The 19,756-nt window shown below is 38.0% G+C and overlaps 2 protein-coding genes across 2 annotated transcripts; both read right to left on the bottom strand.

Annotated features, from left to right (window-relative positions):
* Positions 1-5,818: 5,818 nt before the first annotated feature.
* On the bottom strand, positions 5,819-6,295 carry LOC138908015 (uncharacterized). Its single transcript, XM_070198645.1, has one exon. The coding sequence runs from the start codon at positions 6,293-6,295 to the stop codon at positions 5,819-5,821; it is 477 nt and encodes a 158-aa protein (XP_070054746.1).
* Positions 6,296-6,850: 555 nt separating this feature from the next.
* On the bottom strand, positions 6,851-12,109 carry LOC117280015 (uncharacterized). The gene is made up of 6 exons (XM_033659671.2): positions 11,657-12,109; positions 9,504-11,476; positions 8,648-9,161; positions 8,437-8,504; positions 7,935-8,184; positions 6,851-7,549 (listed from the first exon to the last, which is right to left on the bottom strand). The coding sequence occupies exons 1-6, from the start codon at positions 12,107-12,109 to the stop codon at positions 6,851-6,853; spliced, it is 3,957 nt and encodes a 1,318-aa protein (XP_033515562.2).
* Between the last annotated feature and the right edge of the window lie 7,647 nt (positions 12,110-19,756).

Raw genomic sequence — 19,756 nt, 5'->3', positions numbered from 1 at the left:
TCCGGATTAATTAAATTAACTAAAGCGATGAAGCGGTCTCTTAAATATGCAAGATCCTTGAATTAATATTCAGATACAGAATACACCAAGTTTAATAGACTAGATAGCTATGTGCATAGGAAATAAGAAAAAATGGGCGAAAATGTTACCAAGAATCAACTAGAGTAAAAATAATAGTTATCGGAATATATAGTATACTCACAAAATTAAAATAAAAGTGAAATATTAGTCCACTGGACAATAGCCTATCAGTAATAAAACCAACAAAAACTAATGATGAGATTAAACATAAAACTCCTTAAGTGTTTGGAAATTGAAATAACTAATAGAAGGATGATAAATATGATTTAATAAAAGAAAGTTCTGCCTTTAGTTTAAAGCTAAAAATAGACCCATAATAAGACATGAACTATTGTTTTTTTTTAAAAAAACCGACGTACTACTCAAATGCCAATTATGGAAGTTTCATGTAAAAGCAAATAACAAGCAGGTCTTCTTTATCATCTCCTACGGGCAAGACTAGTGTTTATAGTAAAAAATAATTAAAGCATATCTTGAGCACATAAGTAGAGAAGAGGCGTATGAACGAGTAGCACATGATTTTTCCTTTTCCCAGCAACCCCCATTCACTATTATATAGAGCTTAAAAACTACAAGAATAAAATATAACATGAGCCTAAAGATGACTAAACGAAATCCATGTCTCTGGAAGACTCCTCTTAGGACCTTCCCAACTTTCCTGATCCAAACTTAGCCCAAACTAGAGTTTGAGACTCTGTCAAGTCAACTCACACAAATATGAATATACATGTCAATAGGAAAGAAATAAGCGACCAGGTCAGCATTCAATTCTTGAATGAACTTATAACTTTTCACATACTTGATTTGATTATTGCTATTTCCTAAAAGCATGATATAAGAGCACATTAGAGCATGATATCTAATATTCAATTCAGGTCAATTGCCTATCAGTCATATAAGAGCACATTAAAGACATACATCTAGATAGATTTTGCCACAAACAGATTGTCGACCTCATTTACCATTGAATCCTAAAGGTAGGATCTCTAGTATTTAACTAATTATTATATAATCTACAGACCATCTAGATATTCAAAACCAGCACAAAAAAAATAAGCGTGGCATATATCCAGTTGGGGAGACAACTTTAAAAATAGCAAGGTTAGTCCCAGCACATGATGTATAGATGACCAAGCCATAAGGTTTTGCTTAATTTTTTTAAACCAAGCATAGGAGGAAGGCACATATGGAAATTCAAGTGACGTATGCCGCACAACATTCAGCATAACCAAGCTCGAACAAATCGCAGAAGAAAGTAAAAGAGAGAAAAAAACTAAAGAAGACAACTAGTCTATTCTAACAAAAAACTAGCACGTCAAGGGATAGTAATGCATTGCTTAAGAAACTAACCAGTTGGAGAACGGAATAATATAATAAAAAGATTAGGAATCCAGTAACTTCAACATGACAAATAAGCTAATTACTCTTCGGAATATGCCACAACCCGTGCGAAAATTAGAACAGTAATAATGAGAAACCAATACTCGAACTCGATAGGCTCCAATTGTATCGAGAAAATATAAAGACTAAAGCTTTGTCTGGAACGAAGATAAAGACTAAAGCTCTGCCTTGATTTTTACTTCGAAAGAACAGAGGAGAATAAAATAGCTATATAGTGAAAATCGTGATTCCAGGTCCCCCCCCCCCCCCCCCCCGGTGTATAGAACTAGTGGTATTTATATTAGTAAATTAGACTTAAGTCATGTCACTATAATGAAAAAGAATCATCCAAATAAAGAAAGATTTAGAATATAAAAACAAGAATTCTGTCAACAAGAAATTCGAGGATTGGGGCGATATTTGAGTATTGAAATAGGGAAGAAGAGCTGCTGGTGATTATTTTAACAGAAAAGGATTAAAATACTTACCCATAATCAGTGAAATTTGAACCTAAAATCATGAGAGAAATATATGTAATTGAACTTCTAAAATTATAATCCAATCAGTAACAAATGAAACGCCTACCTCAAACCTGTCTACATTCAATTGATAAGTCCGAACCTGTGAATGGGAAGAAGAGTAGGTGAATCTTTAGGCGCGTCGGCGATTTTGACTAAAAATGGAGCTAATATATTGGCTCATAATTAAGATAAAAAATCAATTGCTTTACGGATTCGATAAGGAAGAAAAGTAAGAAAAATAAAGTAAGAAAGGACATAGAAAAGGAATGAGAATATAATAAATCAAATGAAGAAGAAACGAGATGAATTTGCCGGTACGATTTTGAACGAAGGGGAATTGGAAAGGGTTGACTTGAGTAGGTCATGGGTTCTGGGAGAAAGATTAATGGTTTTGAGTGAAGGGTTTTGGGTATTCATGGGTTATTAGTAAAGGGATTAATGGTTAGGGATAATCTGATGGGTTGTGAAATTTTGGGTTAGAGAAGGATGTACTTTTTCCTTCTTCTTTTATATAATTGAGCTTCTCTTCAAGATATATCTATTTGTTAAAATTCTAATAATATGTTAGCTAAAAAGAAGTAAATATTAATTATTGATCAAAGCAAGTAGACCATATGAATAAAAGCTATGTAATAAAATAAGTTGCTAAAGTATCGTGACCTATAAGTAGGAAGATGCCCAAATAAATATTTGTAAAATAAAAGTAGATTTAATGCAATGTGAAACTAAATATATTATGATGAAAAGTATAACTTGCTTGATCAACTCTAAAAAAAAAACCCGTAAATGCATGAGTGAGATGACTTTTGATAATAATAATAATAATAATAATAATAATAATAATAACAAATGAAGTAGTGGTAGTAATAGTAATTAGTAGGTAATAATAAGAATAATAAGAAAATAGTAACAAGAGTAGTAATAGAGAAAATAATAAATGAATATGAAAAATTGACCTTATATTGTTATAAAATAAGGTAAAGTAACACATTTGATATACTAATGATATAGAAGCTCAAATAAATAAATTAGAAGAAACGAGGGACAAAATTGGATGTCAACAGCTGCCCCTCTTTGCCCGAGAATGATGAAAGAGTTGTCGGGCAAAGAAATTGACATAGTAACCAATTTTGCCCGACTGATGAGATAGTTTGTATAAGAAAAAGAGGAATAAGAATTTTGAAAATACTGTGGTCGAACTCCGGTTTTTGAGTTGCCTACATATCTCGGGCTTTATGAGAATCAGGCTATGTGTAGTTCTAGATCCAAAGGCGAACAATACCTCTGAACTCGCTAAGAAAAGTTGTATGTTTCGAAGAATGGTTTTCTTTGAGTAGGATGGTGTTGTGAGTGGTTGGTGTCACAAAAGGAAAGTAAGAGCAGCAATGACATGAAGACGACCGTTACGACTGCTTAAGGCAATATGATAGGGAGTCACTACAAAAAAAGAAATGCTTGATTATCGGTTGGCAATTATTTAGGGTATGAAAAGAATGTGAACATTGAACGGAAACCGGAGCAAGAATTGCTCCCATTTGAAGAAAGGTTACCTTACGTATTACCTGTAAAACTTAAAACACAACGAATGCAGAAAACATATACACATATAGTCGTAATATCATAGATGTGACTGTGAGATTCAAACATGATGCGTGTTCCCTTTAGACCATGAATGCTATCGCCGGACGATGAGAATGATGTCCTTATACCATGATGTCCCGGGCCATGAAATGTATAATAAAGGGATTCCAAGACCATGAAATGATATCTTCAAGCCATAAGGATGAAGCCTTTGGACTATGATGCCTTTGAATAATGATGTGCAACTTTTAGATCCTTAGGCCATGAAAAAGTGTCCTCAGGCCATGAAAATGGTGCCTTTGGACGATGAACCCTTTGGATAAATTGGCGATCTTTCATCCATGCCAATGTAGTATGAGGCGATCTTTCATCCATGTCGATGTAGTATGAGGTGATATTTCAGCCATGCAATACAGTATGAGGCAATCTTTCAGCCATGCAATACAGTATGAGGCGATCTTTCAGCCATGCAATGCAGTATGAGGCGATCTTTCAGCCATGCAATATATTATGAGGCGATCTTTCAGCCATGCAATGCAGTATGAGGCGATCTTTCAGCCATGCAATGCAGTATGAGGCGATCTTTCAACCATGCAATGTAGTATAAGGCGATCTTTCAGTCATGCAATGCATTATGAGGCAATCTTTCAGCCATGCAATACAATATGGGGCGATCTTTCAGCCATGCAGATATAGTATGAGGCAATCTTTCAGCCATGCAGATACAGTATGAGGCGATCTTTCAACCATACAATGCAGTATGGGGTGATCTTTCAACCATGCAGATGTAGTATGGGGCAATCTTTCAGCCATGCAATGCAGTATGAGGCGATCTTTCAGCCATGCAATGCAGTATGTGGCAATCTTTCAGCCATACAATGCAGTATGGGGCGATCTTTCGGCCATGTAAATGCAGTATGTGGTGATCTTTCAGCCATGCAATGCAGTATGTGGCGATCTTTCAATCATGCAGATGCAGTATGGGGCGATCTTTTAGCCATGCAATATAATATGAGGTTATCTTTCAGCCATGCAATGCAGTATGAGGCGATCTTTCAGCCATGCAGATGCAGTATGGGCCAATCTTTCAGCCATGCAATCTAGTATGGGGCGATCTTTCAGCCATGCAATGCAGTATGGGGTGATCTTTCAGCCATGCAGATGCAATATGGGGCGATCTTTCAGCCATGCAATGCAGAGTTTAGATTTATGTAAGTATGTGAGGCAGTGGTTAGACTTATGCATGGATGAGGGCAGTATTTAGACTTATGCAAGGATGAAGTCAGTGTTTAAACCTTGTGCAAGGATGAAAACAACGTTTAGCAATTCTTATTCTTACGAAATTTTTCTTCGCAATGTATGTCGTTGTGCAGATAGTGATTTCATCGTATATCCTTTGCAAGTATTCTTGACAATGTTGTTCCTAATATTCCTGCATTCAAAGAAAATTTGTAAGTTTGAGGGAAAGGTTGATTCGTGCTTTTGGTTCCGCGTGTTGTCCTTGCTCCCGACTTTAGCCTTTGAATCCCCGGGCTTCACCTGGGAAACATATTTGGCTAACACAAGTGATTTTGGAAACAAGTGATTTAGGAGTTATCCTTTTTTTTCAAAATAAATGAATAAATAAATATATAAATAAAAATAAATAAATAAATAAATAAAAATTAGTTTTTTTAATAAAATAAGTGACAATGCATGAGACACATACATAAAAAAAAGCTTTTGTTGAATAGTAAAATTGTAACATGTTTTGAGACACTGCAACTTCTTCATGTTGAATGAAATTTTGAGGGCTCCCTCAAAATTCTGCCCCAGTTCAGATGACTCTGGCTCTGATATGCCTTCTGGTGATATTTTGGTGTTGTAATGCCAAATTTCTTTATGTTGAATGAAATTTTGAGGGTTCCCTCAAAAATTCTACCCCAGTTCAGATTACTCTAGCTCTTTATGCTTTCTGGCAATGTTCTGATGCTGTAATGCCAAATTTCTTTATGAAATTTTGAGGGCTCCCTCAAAATTTCTGCCCCAGTTTCTGTCTTGAAGGAAAAATTGTATTTTTATTATAATGTGACTGAACCCATAGGACTGCCTACGTATCCCCTCTTAAACGGGAATCAGGTCAAACGTAGTTCATGGTATATCAGACAGAAATACAAAAGATTGTCTCTAAATGTATTATCTTTTGACGGCGTCTGAATTGATAGGTTTTTGCCATACTTCTCCATCCATCTCTGCTAGTATGAGTTCCCCTTCTGTCAAGACTCGATGAACCATATAAGGGCCTTGCCAATTTGGTGAAAACTTACCCTTCGCCTCATCTTAATGCGGAAAATCCTTTTCAAAATCAATTGCCCTGGTGTGAATTGCCTAGGCTTCACTCTTTTGTTGAAAGCTTTAGCCATCCTATTCTGATAGATTTTATCATGACATACTGCATTCATTCTTTTTCCGTCAATAAGTGTTAATTGGTCGTATCTGCTCCGTATCCATTCAGCATCACTCAACTCAGCTTCTTGTATAATTCTCAAAGATGGTATTTCTACTTCAGCGGGTATCACAGCTTCAGTACCATATACTAAAAGGTATTGTGTTTCCCCAGTGGAAAAGCGGATAGTGGTGCGATATCCCAGCAATGGAAAAGGTAGCTTCTCATGCCAATGCTTGTGGTTATTTATCATTTTGCGTAGTATCTTCTTGATGTTCTTGTTGGCAGCCTCTACAGCTCCATTCATCTGAGGCCTATAAGCGGTAGAGTTGCGGTGCTTGATCTTAAACTTCTCTCACATAGCTTGCATCAGATCACTATTGAGGTTGGCAGCATTGTCTGTAATGATTGATTCGGGGACCCCAAATCGACATACAAGATGATCTCGCACAAAATTCGCTACAACTTTCTTGGTGATCAACTAATATGACGTGGCTTCCACCCATTGGTAAAGTAATCAATGGCAACCAGGATGAATCTATGTACATTAGATGCGGGGGTTTCGATGGAACCAATAACATCCATACACCAAGCAGTGAAAGGCCAAGGCGAACTTGTCACATTGAGTTCGTTGGGCGGAACTCGTATCATATCGGCATGAACTTGACATTGATGACATTTTTGGACATACCGGATGCAGTCGATTTTCATAGTTATCCAGAAATATCCAGCTCTCAATATCTTCTTTGCCAAAGTGAAACAATTCATATGAGGTCCGCATGTTCCAGCATGGATTTCTTCAAGTAGTCTAGATGCCTCCTTAGCGTCCACACATCTTAGTAAACCTAGATAGGGGGTCCTCCTATACAAGATTCCTCCACTCCCAAAGAAATGATAAGCTAACCTCCGCAATGTGCATTTCTGAACATGTGTAGTACTTTCTGGATATTCTCCTATTCTCCAAGTACTCCTTGATATCATAAAACCATGGCTTCCCATCGAACTCTTCTTCAACATGAGTACAATAGGCAGGTTGCTTGCGTATATCTATAGGTATGGAATCAATGGAGTTTTTATTCGGATGTTGAATCATGGATGATAATGTGGCCAAGGCATCTGCAAACTCGTTCTGAGTCCGAAGAACATGCTTTAATAGTATCTTGACAAATCTCTTGATTAAATCTTGCACACAGTGTAAATAAGGCAGTATTTTTGAGTTCTTGGTAGCCCATTCTCCAAGCACTTGATGTATCAGCAAATCTGAATCTCTGATTACTAGTATTTCCTGAATGTTCATGTCGATGACTAGCCTGAGTCCTAGAATACAAGCTTCGTATTCTGCCATATTGTTGGTGCACGGGAACCTGAGTTTGGCATATATTGGGTAATGTTGATCGGTCTCTGATACTAGCACCGCTCCAATTCCTACTCCTTTGAAGTTTGCAGCCCCATCAAAGAACATTCTCCAACCATTATATGCTTCTGAGATGTCTTCCCCAATGAATAGCACTTCTTCATCGGGGAAGTATGTGCTTAATGGTTTGTATTCCGGGATTCTCGGCTAGATGGTACGCCAGTGCTTGCCCTTTGACTGCCTTTTGAGTGACATAGGTAATGTCAAATTCACTCAACAATATCTACCATTTTGCTAGTTTCCCGGTAGGCATAGGCTTCTGAAAGATGTATTTCAAAGGATCCATCCTCAAGATTAGATAGGTAGTATGTGCACAAAAATAATGTCTCAACATTTGTGTTACCCATGTTAAGGCACAACATGTGTGTTCCAACAGTGAATAGCGGGCCTCGTATGGTATGAACCTCTTATTTAGATAGTATATTGCTTGCTCCTTTCTGCCAGTTTCATCATGTCGTCCTAAAATACATCTGAACGCCCCATCTAGCACGGACAAGTATAATAACAACGGTCTTCCGGGCTCAGAAGGAACCATAACAGGAGGTTGAGATAAGTATTCCTTGATCTTATCAAAAACTTTTTGGCATTCTTCAGTCCATTCAGTCACAGTATCCTTCCTCAGCATCTTGAAGATTGGCTCACAAATCACGGTTGATTGGGATATGAAACGACTGATGTAGTTGAGGCGTCCCAAGAAACTCATCACATCTTTCTTACTCCTCGGCGGTGGTAACTCTTGAATAGCTTTGATCTTTGACGGATCCAATTCGATTCCCCGACGACTGACAATGAAACCCAATAATTTGCCAGCGGGTACCCCAAAAGCTCATTTTTGCGGGGTTTAGCTTCAAATTATATCTCCGTAGTCTGTCAAAAAACTTCCTAAGATCAGTCAAATGGTCTGAGCTCCTCTTTGATTTGATTATGATGTCGTCTACATATACCTCAATTTTCTTGTGGATCATGTCATGAAAGATGGTAGTCATGGCTCTCATATATGTCGCCCCAGTATTCTTCAAACCGAATGACATAACCTTGTAACAATATACCCCCACGGCGTAATAAAAGCAGTCTTTTCAGCATCTTCTTCGTCCATTCTAATCTGGTGATATCCGGCAAAGCAATCTACGAATGATTGGAGTTCATGCTTTGCACAATTGTCGATCAAAATGTGTATGTTTGGCAATGGAAAGTCATCTTTAGGACTGCCTTGTTGAGATCCCTGTAGTCGATGCAAACTCTAACCTTTCCATCTTTCTTAGGCATGGTCACAACGTTAGCTAACCAAATAGGGTATTTGACAACATGGAGGATCTTGGCTTCTAATTGCTTAGTAACCTCCTCTTTGATTTTCAAATTTAGATCTGGTTTGAACTTTCTGAGTTTCTGCATCACAGGGGGGCACATTGGATTAGTAGGTAGCTTGTGGGCTACTATAGATGTACTCAAACCCGTCATATCATCATAGGACCAAGCAAAGATGGTAGTGTACTCTTTTAAGAACTCAATATAATCTTCCTTATCTACCGATGATAGATGAACACTGATGCGAGTTTCCGTGACTGTTGCGGCATTACCCAAGTTAACTACCTCAATATCTTCTAAATTTGACTTGGGTTTATTCTCAAAATTCTCTATCTCTTTAACAATCTCTTCAGGCGGTGTATCGTCGTCCCAATCCTCTGAATCACTTATTTCATGTCGCGTTATCTCATTACATGTCACGCTTGTAGATTCAACATGATAGAAAATAGTTTTGCTGAAATATAAAGATAACAAGATAAAAATAAGTACAAAAGGTAAATACTTCATTAAGAAAATTGCAGAATTATTTTAAACATAATGCGAAAATAAACATAAAAACAAGGCTCAATCACTTGAGCATTTATTTAAAACAGGAAATGCTAAATGTTTTTTTTTTGATAATTAAAACATTGAGATGCTAAATTGCCAAAAGCTAACCAGGTGCGCGGTGAGCTCGGGATGGAGCGACAGTCCAATTTTTGAGCATAGCCCCAGCTTCCATAGCCTGGATTGTGTCTTCCTCCATTTCCCCGAATAGTACCACATTTTTCAATCTCCATTGTCCTCGTGCTCTGACAGGAACAAGTTCTTCACCCCCTCTAGGATGTTGTCTGCTTTATCTCCCCAAATGGTTTCAGCCTTTCGAAAGGTTTGGTGCAAATGCGGTATCGGCTTTGGCAGAGGATAGTAAAACCCGCTCCAAGGAGGTGTCCAGTCCTTAAATTCCCGTGAGGTGTACTTATAACCCAAGCCAAAAGTAGTCTTTTGAAAACGAGGTTGCACAGGTTTAGCTATTCCCTCCAGTTTAGGACCAAGGCCCCTACCTGGTTCATATCCCAACCACAATATCATACTCATCACTCGATCACTCCACCATCTACTCTGTTCAATATTTCCAACTAGCTCGATAGTGTAAAAGGTACCTCCTCCTACATTTCTCTCTATATCGACCACAGGGACTGTTTGATTGGTGTTTATGGGATTGTTTCCATCTCTGTGAACAACCACCTCTTGATGATCCCATTCAAACTTAACAACTTGGTGCAGAGTCGAAGCAACAGCCCCAGCCATATGGATCCATGGCCTCCCCAACAGTAAGTTGTAGGTGGTTGAGATGTCTAGCACTTGGAATTCCACATCGAATACCGTCGGTTCGATTTTCAACCTCAAATGGATTTCCCCGATAGTAGCCCTTTGGGAACGGTCAAAAGCCTTCACATTCATGCTTCCCTCATGTATCTCAAACAGATTTATACCAAATTTCCTCAATGTGGTTAATGGACATATGTTCAGACTAGAATCCCCATCGATCAAGACTCGGAATATGAACTTGTTCTCATGTTGCACAGTGATATGCAACGCTTTGTTATGGCTGAGCCCCTCGGGAGGTAGTTCATATTCATGAAAAGAAATCTTGTGGGTCTCAAATATATGTCCCACCATATTTGCCATGTCTTTACTTGTGATATTGGCCGGCACATATGCTTCGCTCAAAACATTCATTAAAGCATTCTTATGTGCATCAGAATTCTGCAACAAGGATAGAATAGATATCTGAGCAGGAGTCTTGTTCAGATGTTTAACCACAGAATATTCTTTAGCTTGCACCTTTCTCCAAATCTCCTCGACTCCTACTTCTACAACAGGTGGCCTTTGCATGTTCTCCTTACTCGATCCTCCTTGGGTCATGCTCTCAGGCGTGTAGACTCGGCCAGTTCTGGTCATACCTTGTGTGGCTCCGGCTTCCTCTATCTTGGACTTACCTTTTCTCCTTGCCTCAGCCTCATAGTCCCATGGAACAGATCTTGAATTATAAACAGGTGATGGAGCCACCGTGAAAGTAAACGGTGACCGAGATACAGCCAATTCAACTACAAACGGTGCACAAACTCGCACCACAGCAGGTGGAGGTACCACAGGAGGGACCACCACAGTATCCCCATCCCGAATAAACCCAATGGATCCTTCTTCATCCCATTCTTCATCAGTATCTATCATGTGTACTCCCCCCTCTTTGTGATCGGGAAGAGGGTTATTATGAACATTTGGTGTGGACCGCTTTAAGTGAATCAACTTAGTATCAATAAGTGTTTGTATCTTATCCTTCAGAGAGCGACATTCCTCCAATGTATGCCATTTCATGCCAGAATGGTAAGCACAACTTTTGTTAGGGTTAACCCATTTAGTGGGCGTGTCGACAGCAGGGGGAATGGTTGTGATATAGCCCTCAACTTTTAGCCTTTCGTATAGTTGGGCTATAAGTTCGGCAAGTGGAGTGTATTGTCTAGGCGGTCTTCTTTCGAAGTTGGCTCTGGGTCTCGGGTAATTTTGGTAGGTAGGTGGAGGTGATTGGAAGTATACGGGTTGAGTGTCATAGACATGTTGTTGGATTGTGGGATAATGGTATGTTGGTGGTATGTGTTTATATGAAGGAGGAGGTGTTTGGTATGTTAAGGGAGTCCTCGGGCCTTGTGCTACCATTACGGCGCTCACTTCTTTCTTCTTCTTCAATTTTGAAATGCACCCCGATTGCAGGGCCTTGTTAGCAGCCTGCAAAGCTTCAAAATTGGTCAACATGCCACTTTTAATACCCTCTTCGATTTTCTCTCCTAACTTGATGATATCTGAGAACTTATGATCCTCAATAACCATCAACCTCTCATAGTATTGGGGGTCCTAGGCTCGCACAAAGAATTTGTTCATTTGACCCTCCTCTAATGGCGGTCGTACCTTGGCTGCCTCAGATATCCATCTAGTATCATATTCTCTAAATGTTTCATTGGGTTTCTTCTTCAAATTCTGAATATAGAACAAGTCTGGAGCATTTTTCGTGTTGAATCTGAACCTATCCATGAAATCAGAAGCCATGTTAACCCAGTTGTGCCATTTCTTTGGATCCTGGCCAATGTACCAAGATAGAGCGTCCCCAGTAAGACTTCTCAAAAACAGCTTCATGCGGATTTTCTCATTTTTTCCTACTCCCACGAGCTTATTACAGTACATTCTCAAATGAACCTTTGTGTCACCAGCACCATCGAACATTTCAAACTTCGGAGGCTTGTAGCCTTCGGGCAGCTCAATGTTAGGTTGGATGCACAAATTTTCATAATTAAAACCTTCAATACCTTTCCCTATTTCAACAGTTTGGATTCTTCCGGTCAACCTTTTCAACTCTTCGGCCATACTTTTAATCAGCATGTCTTTTTCGGTGGGGTCACGTATACATTGAGCTTGTTGGGCGTGTATGGTAAGGTTTTCACATATATGGGGTTAGTTTGGTGGGTTCCGGGAATTTGGGTATATGGGTGGTTATTGATAAATGTTTGGGTTTGATCATGGGTATGAGTAATGGATTGTGGGGTATTGTGGGCAAGGGGATAAACAGTATTTTGTGGGAGTATTGGATTGGTATGGTGTTGCGAGGTTTGGAATGATGGTTGACTTTGGTGTTGCATTGTTGGGGGTGGCAGGATTTGATAGTGTTGGGTTATTGGAGGGTTTTGATAGTATTGAGTGGTTTGAGGTGATTGATTTTGTGGAGCTTGTGGCAGCGGATTCAGGGGCAGTGGTTTGTTCTGAGGAGGGGGTTGGTTATTTTCAGGAGTGGTTTTGTTGGAGTCGTCTTGGTGATTTACGTCTAGAATGTTCAGGGAGAGGGATAACTTTGCAATATTTCGAACTTGCTCCAATTCGCCTTGTAACTCCATAATCCTTTGGTCCAAATGGGGGTCAACTCATTCTGTCATGCCATACTTCCGTTACATGTTTTCACAGTTTCCTTAGGAGTGGGAATCCTTTCCTTACCAGCCATACCGCTTGCATCTTCCATTTGACCTTTTCTTTTGTTGTTGGGATTGCTAGGAGGAGGAGGTGGTGGAGGCCCTTTTGATCGAGTATGATATGATAACACAGTCAGGATGCACAAATCAACCTTTAGGAAAGGGAATAAAAAAAACAAAGGAAAGAAAAAGAAAGAAAAAAATAGCCAAGTTAGCAAGGTGAAGTAACTGCAGCAAAATAAAAAGTTGTAGGACGTAAACACACAACACATAAAGATAGTGAAAAACCATTCAATTAGAATATTTAAAGCATGCCCTAATGTGGGGACCTCTTTTTGCCAGAGGTAGGCCTAGCGAATATTCAAGAAATAAATGTGCCGATATGTTTCATTCCACTTGTTCTCAAATACCCCAAAATAACAATTGTTCATAAGTAAATGACAAAAAATAAATAAGTAATAACAATAATAACAATGAAAGAAAAACTCCTAGTCTAGCTTGCAGATGCTCCTTCATCAATCTTTGACTTCTTCGCAGCTCGGATGGCATTCTCGAAATGACTATGTCTTGTCACTAGGTATGCTTTTGCTAGATTACCTCCAACCTCAAAACCCTTGTTGATACATTCTCCCCCCTGCCGACGAAATTCTTCGCTGAACTCTAGCATGCTTTGCTCCAGGCTAAGAGCTTGAAATCGACAATGCTCTATCTCTTTATCCTTTTCTTCCAGTTCATTTGCGTGATCCTCAAGTTGCTTTCGATGCCGGGTTTCAGAGTCATGAGCCTTTCTTTTGAATTGACGATATAAGACTTGTGCTCGAGCCTCTTTGTCAATGATATGCTCCCCTCCCTTGATGCTAGGAGAGACTGACCCTTTTATGTCAGCATGCAACCACTCAACGTAACCAATGACATGCATGATACCTGTGTGTTGCTATAGTGTCCACCATCATGAATTTCTTTTTTTTTTTTCACATCTTGAGAATGTCTTTAACAAATGGTATTTTATCACTTTCATAGTCAATCATGTAACGATTCAAGTTGCTTACCCTTGGTATAGTCTGCGTTCTCCCAGCTTGCCTAAGAACCCTTATTGGCACGTAGGGTCGAAGGCCTCGGACTCCCATCAAAACCAAGTATGGGGTTTCCTTGGCATAAACTACCAGTTCTGAGGAAGGGAACCGGTCAAACATCCATTGGACCGAATCTTCTGTCAAACGATCTAGCAGCCTAACCCAACCTTCAACATCAGCGGGGCGTTTTATCTTCTTGACCCCTAAAGTAACTCTCAAGTCATGTGATAGAATATAGTCATCTCCAATAGGCTTGCGAAGAGCTTGCTTTTCGTTAACTTTTTGGAGGTGTTCAATCAGCCAAATTTGAAGTAGCAAGTTACATCCCTCGAAATGTCTAGCCCCGTCTTTGCAGTGGCTTAGAGACCGATAGATGTCAGCTAAGATCATAGGCACTATAGTACCAAGATTACTGTCCATCCCATTAAATAGTGCATCAGCTACCATGATAAGTCGGGTGTGAATTTCTTCTTTAGCCCCTCAAGGAAAAATCACTAGCCCCAGAAAACAAATGACAAATGCAAAAGTTCTCTTTTGGGTCAATGCATCGGGACAATGCGATTCTATATTATATATCTCTCGAACGTACCCATGACTGAATCTATCATACAAGTATTGAAGTGAAATTTTGACTTCATTACATGGGTCATCATTTTGCCTCCTTGCAATCCCATCTTTTCACGAAACTCTTGCGGTGAAGGATTTATTCCTACTTTTTATTCCTCCACAACAAACTTGCATTTTCAACATAACCTCCGATTTCTTCTAGCAATGGTGTCAATTCAACATCCCCAAATCTGAATACCATTCTTTCCTTGTCCCAAAAGGCAATGACCGCCTCAATGAGTTATTTGCACGGCTTGAATTCCATAAGCGAAGGCAAATGTCCCAATACTTTGTGTACTTCTCCTTGTCCCTGAATGCCCAGATCTCTCCACCAACCCTTTAGTGAATCGGGTATGTACCAGACCATGCTAAACCTTGGATAAGCCTTGGATTGATTCATGATTGCCTGTATTTATAAAAGGTTACCTTATACCCCTCCCCTAACTTGAGAGCAAATGGTCAACATTTAGGCACATTTATTCCGCAAAAAATGCAAATAAATTATGATTACATCCTTCTAGGGTCGTAGACCCTTTTGGACTTGGGCATAGTCATACTATCAGACTTAATAAACCAAGGATATTGCGTCGACCTAGGTTTATAAAAAATAAGATTTTTCTAAAAGTCATATCATGGTTGGGCTCTATTGAACAGGAGTAGGTTGTCTAGACCAAAGGTTCCCCCAAGCGGACAACTTGGGAGTGAAAAGTCTGTGACCATCGGCACACCGCTGACCGACCTACCCACAGAACTTTTCCTTAAAAGGAATTTTGAGAGTGCACGGCCGTGAAAACACGTAACCACTATAAGTGTGCTAGTGTAAAAATTTCAAAGTGGAGGAAATATGAACGGGATGACAATTATCAAAGCGTCAACATATAACAAATATAGTTGAAAACATTAGACATGGGATTAATTTGAAATAAAAAAAAATGATAAAAACGATAAGTGTAAAGTAAATGCGATCAATAAAATTTGAACAAATAAACAGGAGAAAATATATGGTTAAAACATGTTAACTAATAAAAGTAAAGAAAAATATGTAGATACGCAATATAACAAATAAGGAAAGGGAGTAGGATATGCATAGAAAGCAAAACAAAGCATTTTTTTTTAAAAGAAAAACAAAGATAAACAAATAAGGGAAGGGGGGGAGAGGATGTACATGAAAAAAATAAAGCATGCTTCAAAGTAAACAAATAAGGGAAGGGGGAAGAGGGCATGCATAAAGTGTAAACAACTAAGGGAAAGAGGATGTGCATAAAAAAGAACAGTAATTGAAATATAAACAATTAAGGGAAAGAGGAAGAGGGTGTACATGAAGAGTAACTAAAATATAATCACCAAGTAAACAAAGATATGTACGAAAGTAAGTAAAAATACAAACATTATACGAATTAAACAAATGAGGAAAAAAAAAGGAAAAATAGCTAAATCTACTTAAAGGCATTTATAAAAAAATAAATAACCAAGGGAATGAAGAGGGGGTCTATAAAGAAAGCCACAAACAAAATAGTAAAATTATAAGACGAATATAAAGGTAAACAAATAAAATAAGAAATTAAACCGTACGATCACACAAAAATCCCGCATAGAAATAAAATATGTTATGGTAAGAACCTGAGTATCCCCAGCAGAGTCGTCATATTGTCGCGTCCCATTTTCTCGCGAAAGCGAATTTCGACATGTGACAACTCTTTTAAATGGGTATTAAAAGAGAAGAGTCGCCACCTAACAATTTTTAAGGTACGTTAGGACACCTATTTGTGAAAAACTCTGTTTGACTAGTCAACGTCACCAAAGATCGGGTAAGGGCTCAAATTATCTCGAAGAGAAGGTGTTAGGCACTATTCGAGGTCCACAACTGTGGGTCCCGACCGAATTTTATGTTATGTGGGATTATTGGGTTAAACTAAGTTGAAGGTTGCTGAGTTGTGAATTAATCCTAAGTGGTCAAAGCAATTAATTAAAACTAGTAACGGAAAAATGTAAGAATTGTAAAAAGCCTACTTAATTACATAAAAGGGGGACCTATATTATTAAGCCTGATGGATCAACTCCCGTGCAAAGTCTGCTAAGACTTTTATAGCCGAAAGTGCAATGGCTATTCGAAAAATTTGTGTATCATGTCCGCTACCCTCATTACTATTTTTAAGTTGTTAACTTAAGAGCGCACTAATTAATTCTAAATCGCGTCTTAACTCAAAACTACTCGTCCCTTCCTATAGTCCAGGAGGCTTCGGACACTATTCTAGAGGGATGGATCTAGACTTAAAGAAAATCTCAAGTTTCTATTTCTATTTCTATTCTTATTAGCGTCACATAAAAGGGAGCACATAGAGACTTAACAAGTAACACATAAGACAAATAAGAGTTCATGTTGGCCTCCGAATTAATTAAATTAACTAAAGCGATGAAGTGGTCTCTTAAATATTCAAGATCCTTGAATTAATAATCAGATACACAATACACCAAGTTTAATAGACTAGATAGCTATATGCATAGGAAATAAGAAAAAAAAATGGGTGAAAATGTTACCAAGAATCAACTAGAGTAAAAATAATAATTATCGGAATATATAGTATACTCACAAAATTTAAATAAAAGTGAAATATTAGTCCACTGGACAATAGCCTATCAGTTATAAAACCAACAAAAACTAATGATGAGATTAAACATAAAACTCCTTAAGTGTTTGGAAATTGAAATAACTAATAAAAGGATGATAAATATGATTTAATAAAAGAAAGTTCTGCCTTTAGTTTAAAGCTAAAAATAGACCCATAATAGGACATGAACTATTTTTTAAAAAAAAAAAACCGACGTACTACTCAAATGCCAATTATGGAAGTTTCATGTAAAAGCAAATAACAAGCAGGTCTTCTTTATCATCTCCTACGGACAAGACTAGTGTTTATAGTAAAAAATAATTATAGCATATCTTGAGCACATAAGTATAGAAGAGGCGTATGAACGAGTAGCACATGATTTTTCCTTTTTCCAGCAACCCCCATCCACTATTATATAGAGCTTAAAAACTACAAGAATAAAATATATAACATGAGCCTAAAGATGACTAAACGAAATCCATGTCTCTCTGGAAGACTCCTCTTATGTCACGACCCGAAATTTTCACCTTCGGACCGTGATGACGCTTAACATTTCACTTGCTAGGTAAGCCAACGTTAGAATAATATTATCCATTTTAAAATAATTTTAAATTTATTAATAATAATTGAAACAAATGCGGAAGTAAAGTCTGTAATGTAGTGAATAATCCATAAAAATAACGGTGTCTAAATACCATACCAGAATTGGTATCACAAGTGCAAGAGCTTCTAGAATAATACAAATAAAGGTCTGAATAAAATAAAGTTACCTGAAAACAAACACACAGCTAAAGTAAAGTAGACGAGGCAGTTATACCTCAAGTCTCCTCTAATAGCTGAAATCCGAGAAAGTCTATGATACGCCGCTGGGACCAACTCCGAAATCTGCACAAGAAGTGCAGGGTATAGTATTAGTACAACTGACCCCATGTACTGGTAACTGCTGAGCCTAACCTCAACGAAATAGTGACGAGGCTAAGGCAGGTCACTTACATTAACATGTACGCAATATTAGTAACAACAACAAATAATATAAATAAATCATATAACTCATTTATAATAATTGAAGCCAACTTAGCAGTCATAACCCATTATTATTTCAACCAATTTTTGTTGCAGCGTGCAAACCGCTCCTACGATATATTCGTTTTCAATCCTCTCATATATTTATTTTAATCAAGTATATATAGACTTTTAAATAAGTCTGTTGCGGCGTGCAATCAGATCTCCCAATATTGACTTTTAAATAAGTCTATCGCGGCGTGCAATCTGATCCCCCATATATATATATATGCTTTCATTTCCGTTGCGGCGTGTAACCCGTTCCACCAATATAATTTTAAACAACTCATAATTGTAATAAATATTACTCCAATAAATACCACGTTTAATGAGAAACTATTAAGCATCAAGACGCACTATAATTATAATTTATTTATGAACAAACAATAGCAATTAGCGTGGAGAAAATAGGCAGTTCAATATTTAATATGCTAAATGTCAAATAGCAATTAAGACACATAAGTCAAATAAGCATGTACAATTATTATAGGAATTCAAGGAATATGAGTGAAACAATTAATATAATAATTCATTCATAATTTAAAACGATTTATGATTTTCAAATAATTATGCAAACAATTAATTTGACGACGTATAGATACTCGTCACCTCGCCTATACGCCGTTCACATACATTTCACATAACAACTAATTTAAGGGTTCTATTCTCTCAAGTCAAGGTTAACCACGACACTTACCTCGCTTTGCAATTTCAATCGATTACTCGACCACAGCTTTTTCTTTTGAATTTTTCTCCAAAAGCGTCAAATCTATTCACAAACAATTCGGTATACTCAACACGAATCATAGGAATTAATTCCATATAAATTTACTAATTTTTCGGATAAAATCTGAAATTCACTTTAAAAATTGACAATGGGGCCCACATCTCAAATCTTGAAAAAACTTACGAAATTCGAATATCCATTCCAAGACGAGTCCAACCATACAAAAATTATCAAATTCCGATGTCTAATGGACCTTCAAATCTCAAATTTTTGTTTTTGGAAGATTTTATAAAAATCTGATTTTTCTCCCAAAATTTCACGGATTCATAATATAAATGAGTATGGAATCATGAAATATAATCAATATAGGATAAGGAACACTTACCCCAATATTTTCTCGTGAAAATAGCCCAAGAATCGCCTTACCGAGCTCAAATATGGAAAATGGTTGAAAATTGGACGAATCTCATTTTCCAGAACTTAAGTTCTGTTTCTTGAATTTTTACCCTTCGCGAACGCGGTCAGTGCCTCGCGTTCGCGAAGCACAATTTTTATTGTCCAAATTTTACTGTTCGCGAACGCGATGCTTGCCTGTCTTGTCCTTCACGAACACGAGATGCCCTTCACGAACGCGAAGGCAAATTTTCCTGGCTAACCTCTTTCCCTTCACGAAAGCGAGGCTTCGATCGTGAACGCGAAGCTTTGAACCTCGATCCTTCGCGAACGCGAAGCTTTACACCTCGACCCTTCGCGAACGCATTCCCTCAGTCGCGGACGCGAAGCACAAAATGTGCCAGTCCAATTTGCTCTTCGCGTTCGCGAGAGTACCTTCGCGAACGCGAAGAAGAACACACCAGAAGCCTAAAGTTTGCAGAAAATCAAATTTTTCCAAGTTCGAAATCATCACGTAGCCTATCCGAAACTCACCCGAGCCCTCTGGGCTCCAAACCAAACATGCACCCATGTCCTAAAAC

Source organism: Nicotiana tomentosiformis, chromosome 3, assembly GCF_000390325.3.
Source record: "Nicotiana tomentosiformis chromosome 3, ASM39032v3, whole genome shotgun sequence".
In the NCBI taxonomy this organism is placed as follows: domain Eukaryota; kingdom Viridiplantae; phylum Streptophyta; class Magnoliopsida; order Solanales; family Solanaceae; genus Nicotiana; species Nicotiana tomentosiformis.
Note: the sequence above shows the minus strand (reverse complement) of the source record. Positions and strands in the feature narration are given on the sequence as shown.

Bases quoted from the DNA above. Each gene is read 5' to 3' on its own strand.
- LOC138908015 (XM_070198645.1), bottom strand. From the start codon at position 6,295: ATGAATGGAGCTGTAGAGGCTGCCAACAAGAACATCAAGAAGATACTA.
- LOC117280015 (XM_033659671.2), bottom strand. From the start codon at position 12,109: ATGGCCGAAGAGTTGAAAAGGTTGACCGGAAGAATCCAAACTGTTGAA. The intron at 11,477-11,656 runs GTACGACCGCCA...GAAGCTTTGCAG, and splicing joins GGATATCTGAGGCAGCCAAG to GCTGCTAACAAGGCCCTGCA. The intron at 9,162-9,503 runs GTCAGAGCACGA...TTTATATTTCAG, and splicing joins GGGGTGAAGAACTTGTTCCT to CAAAACTATTTTCTATCATG.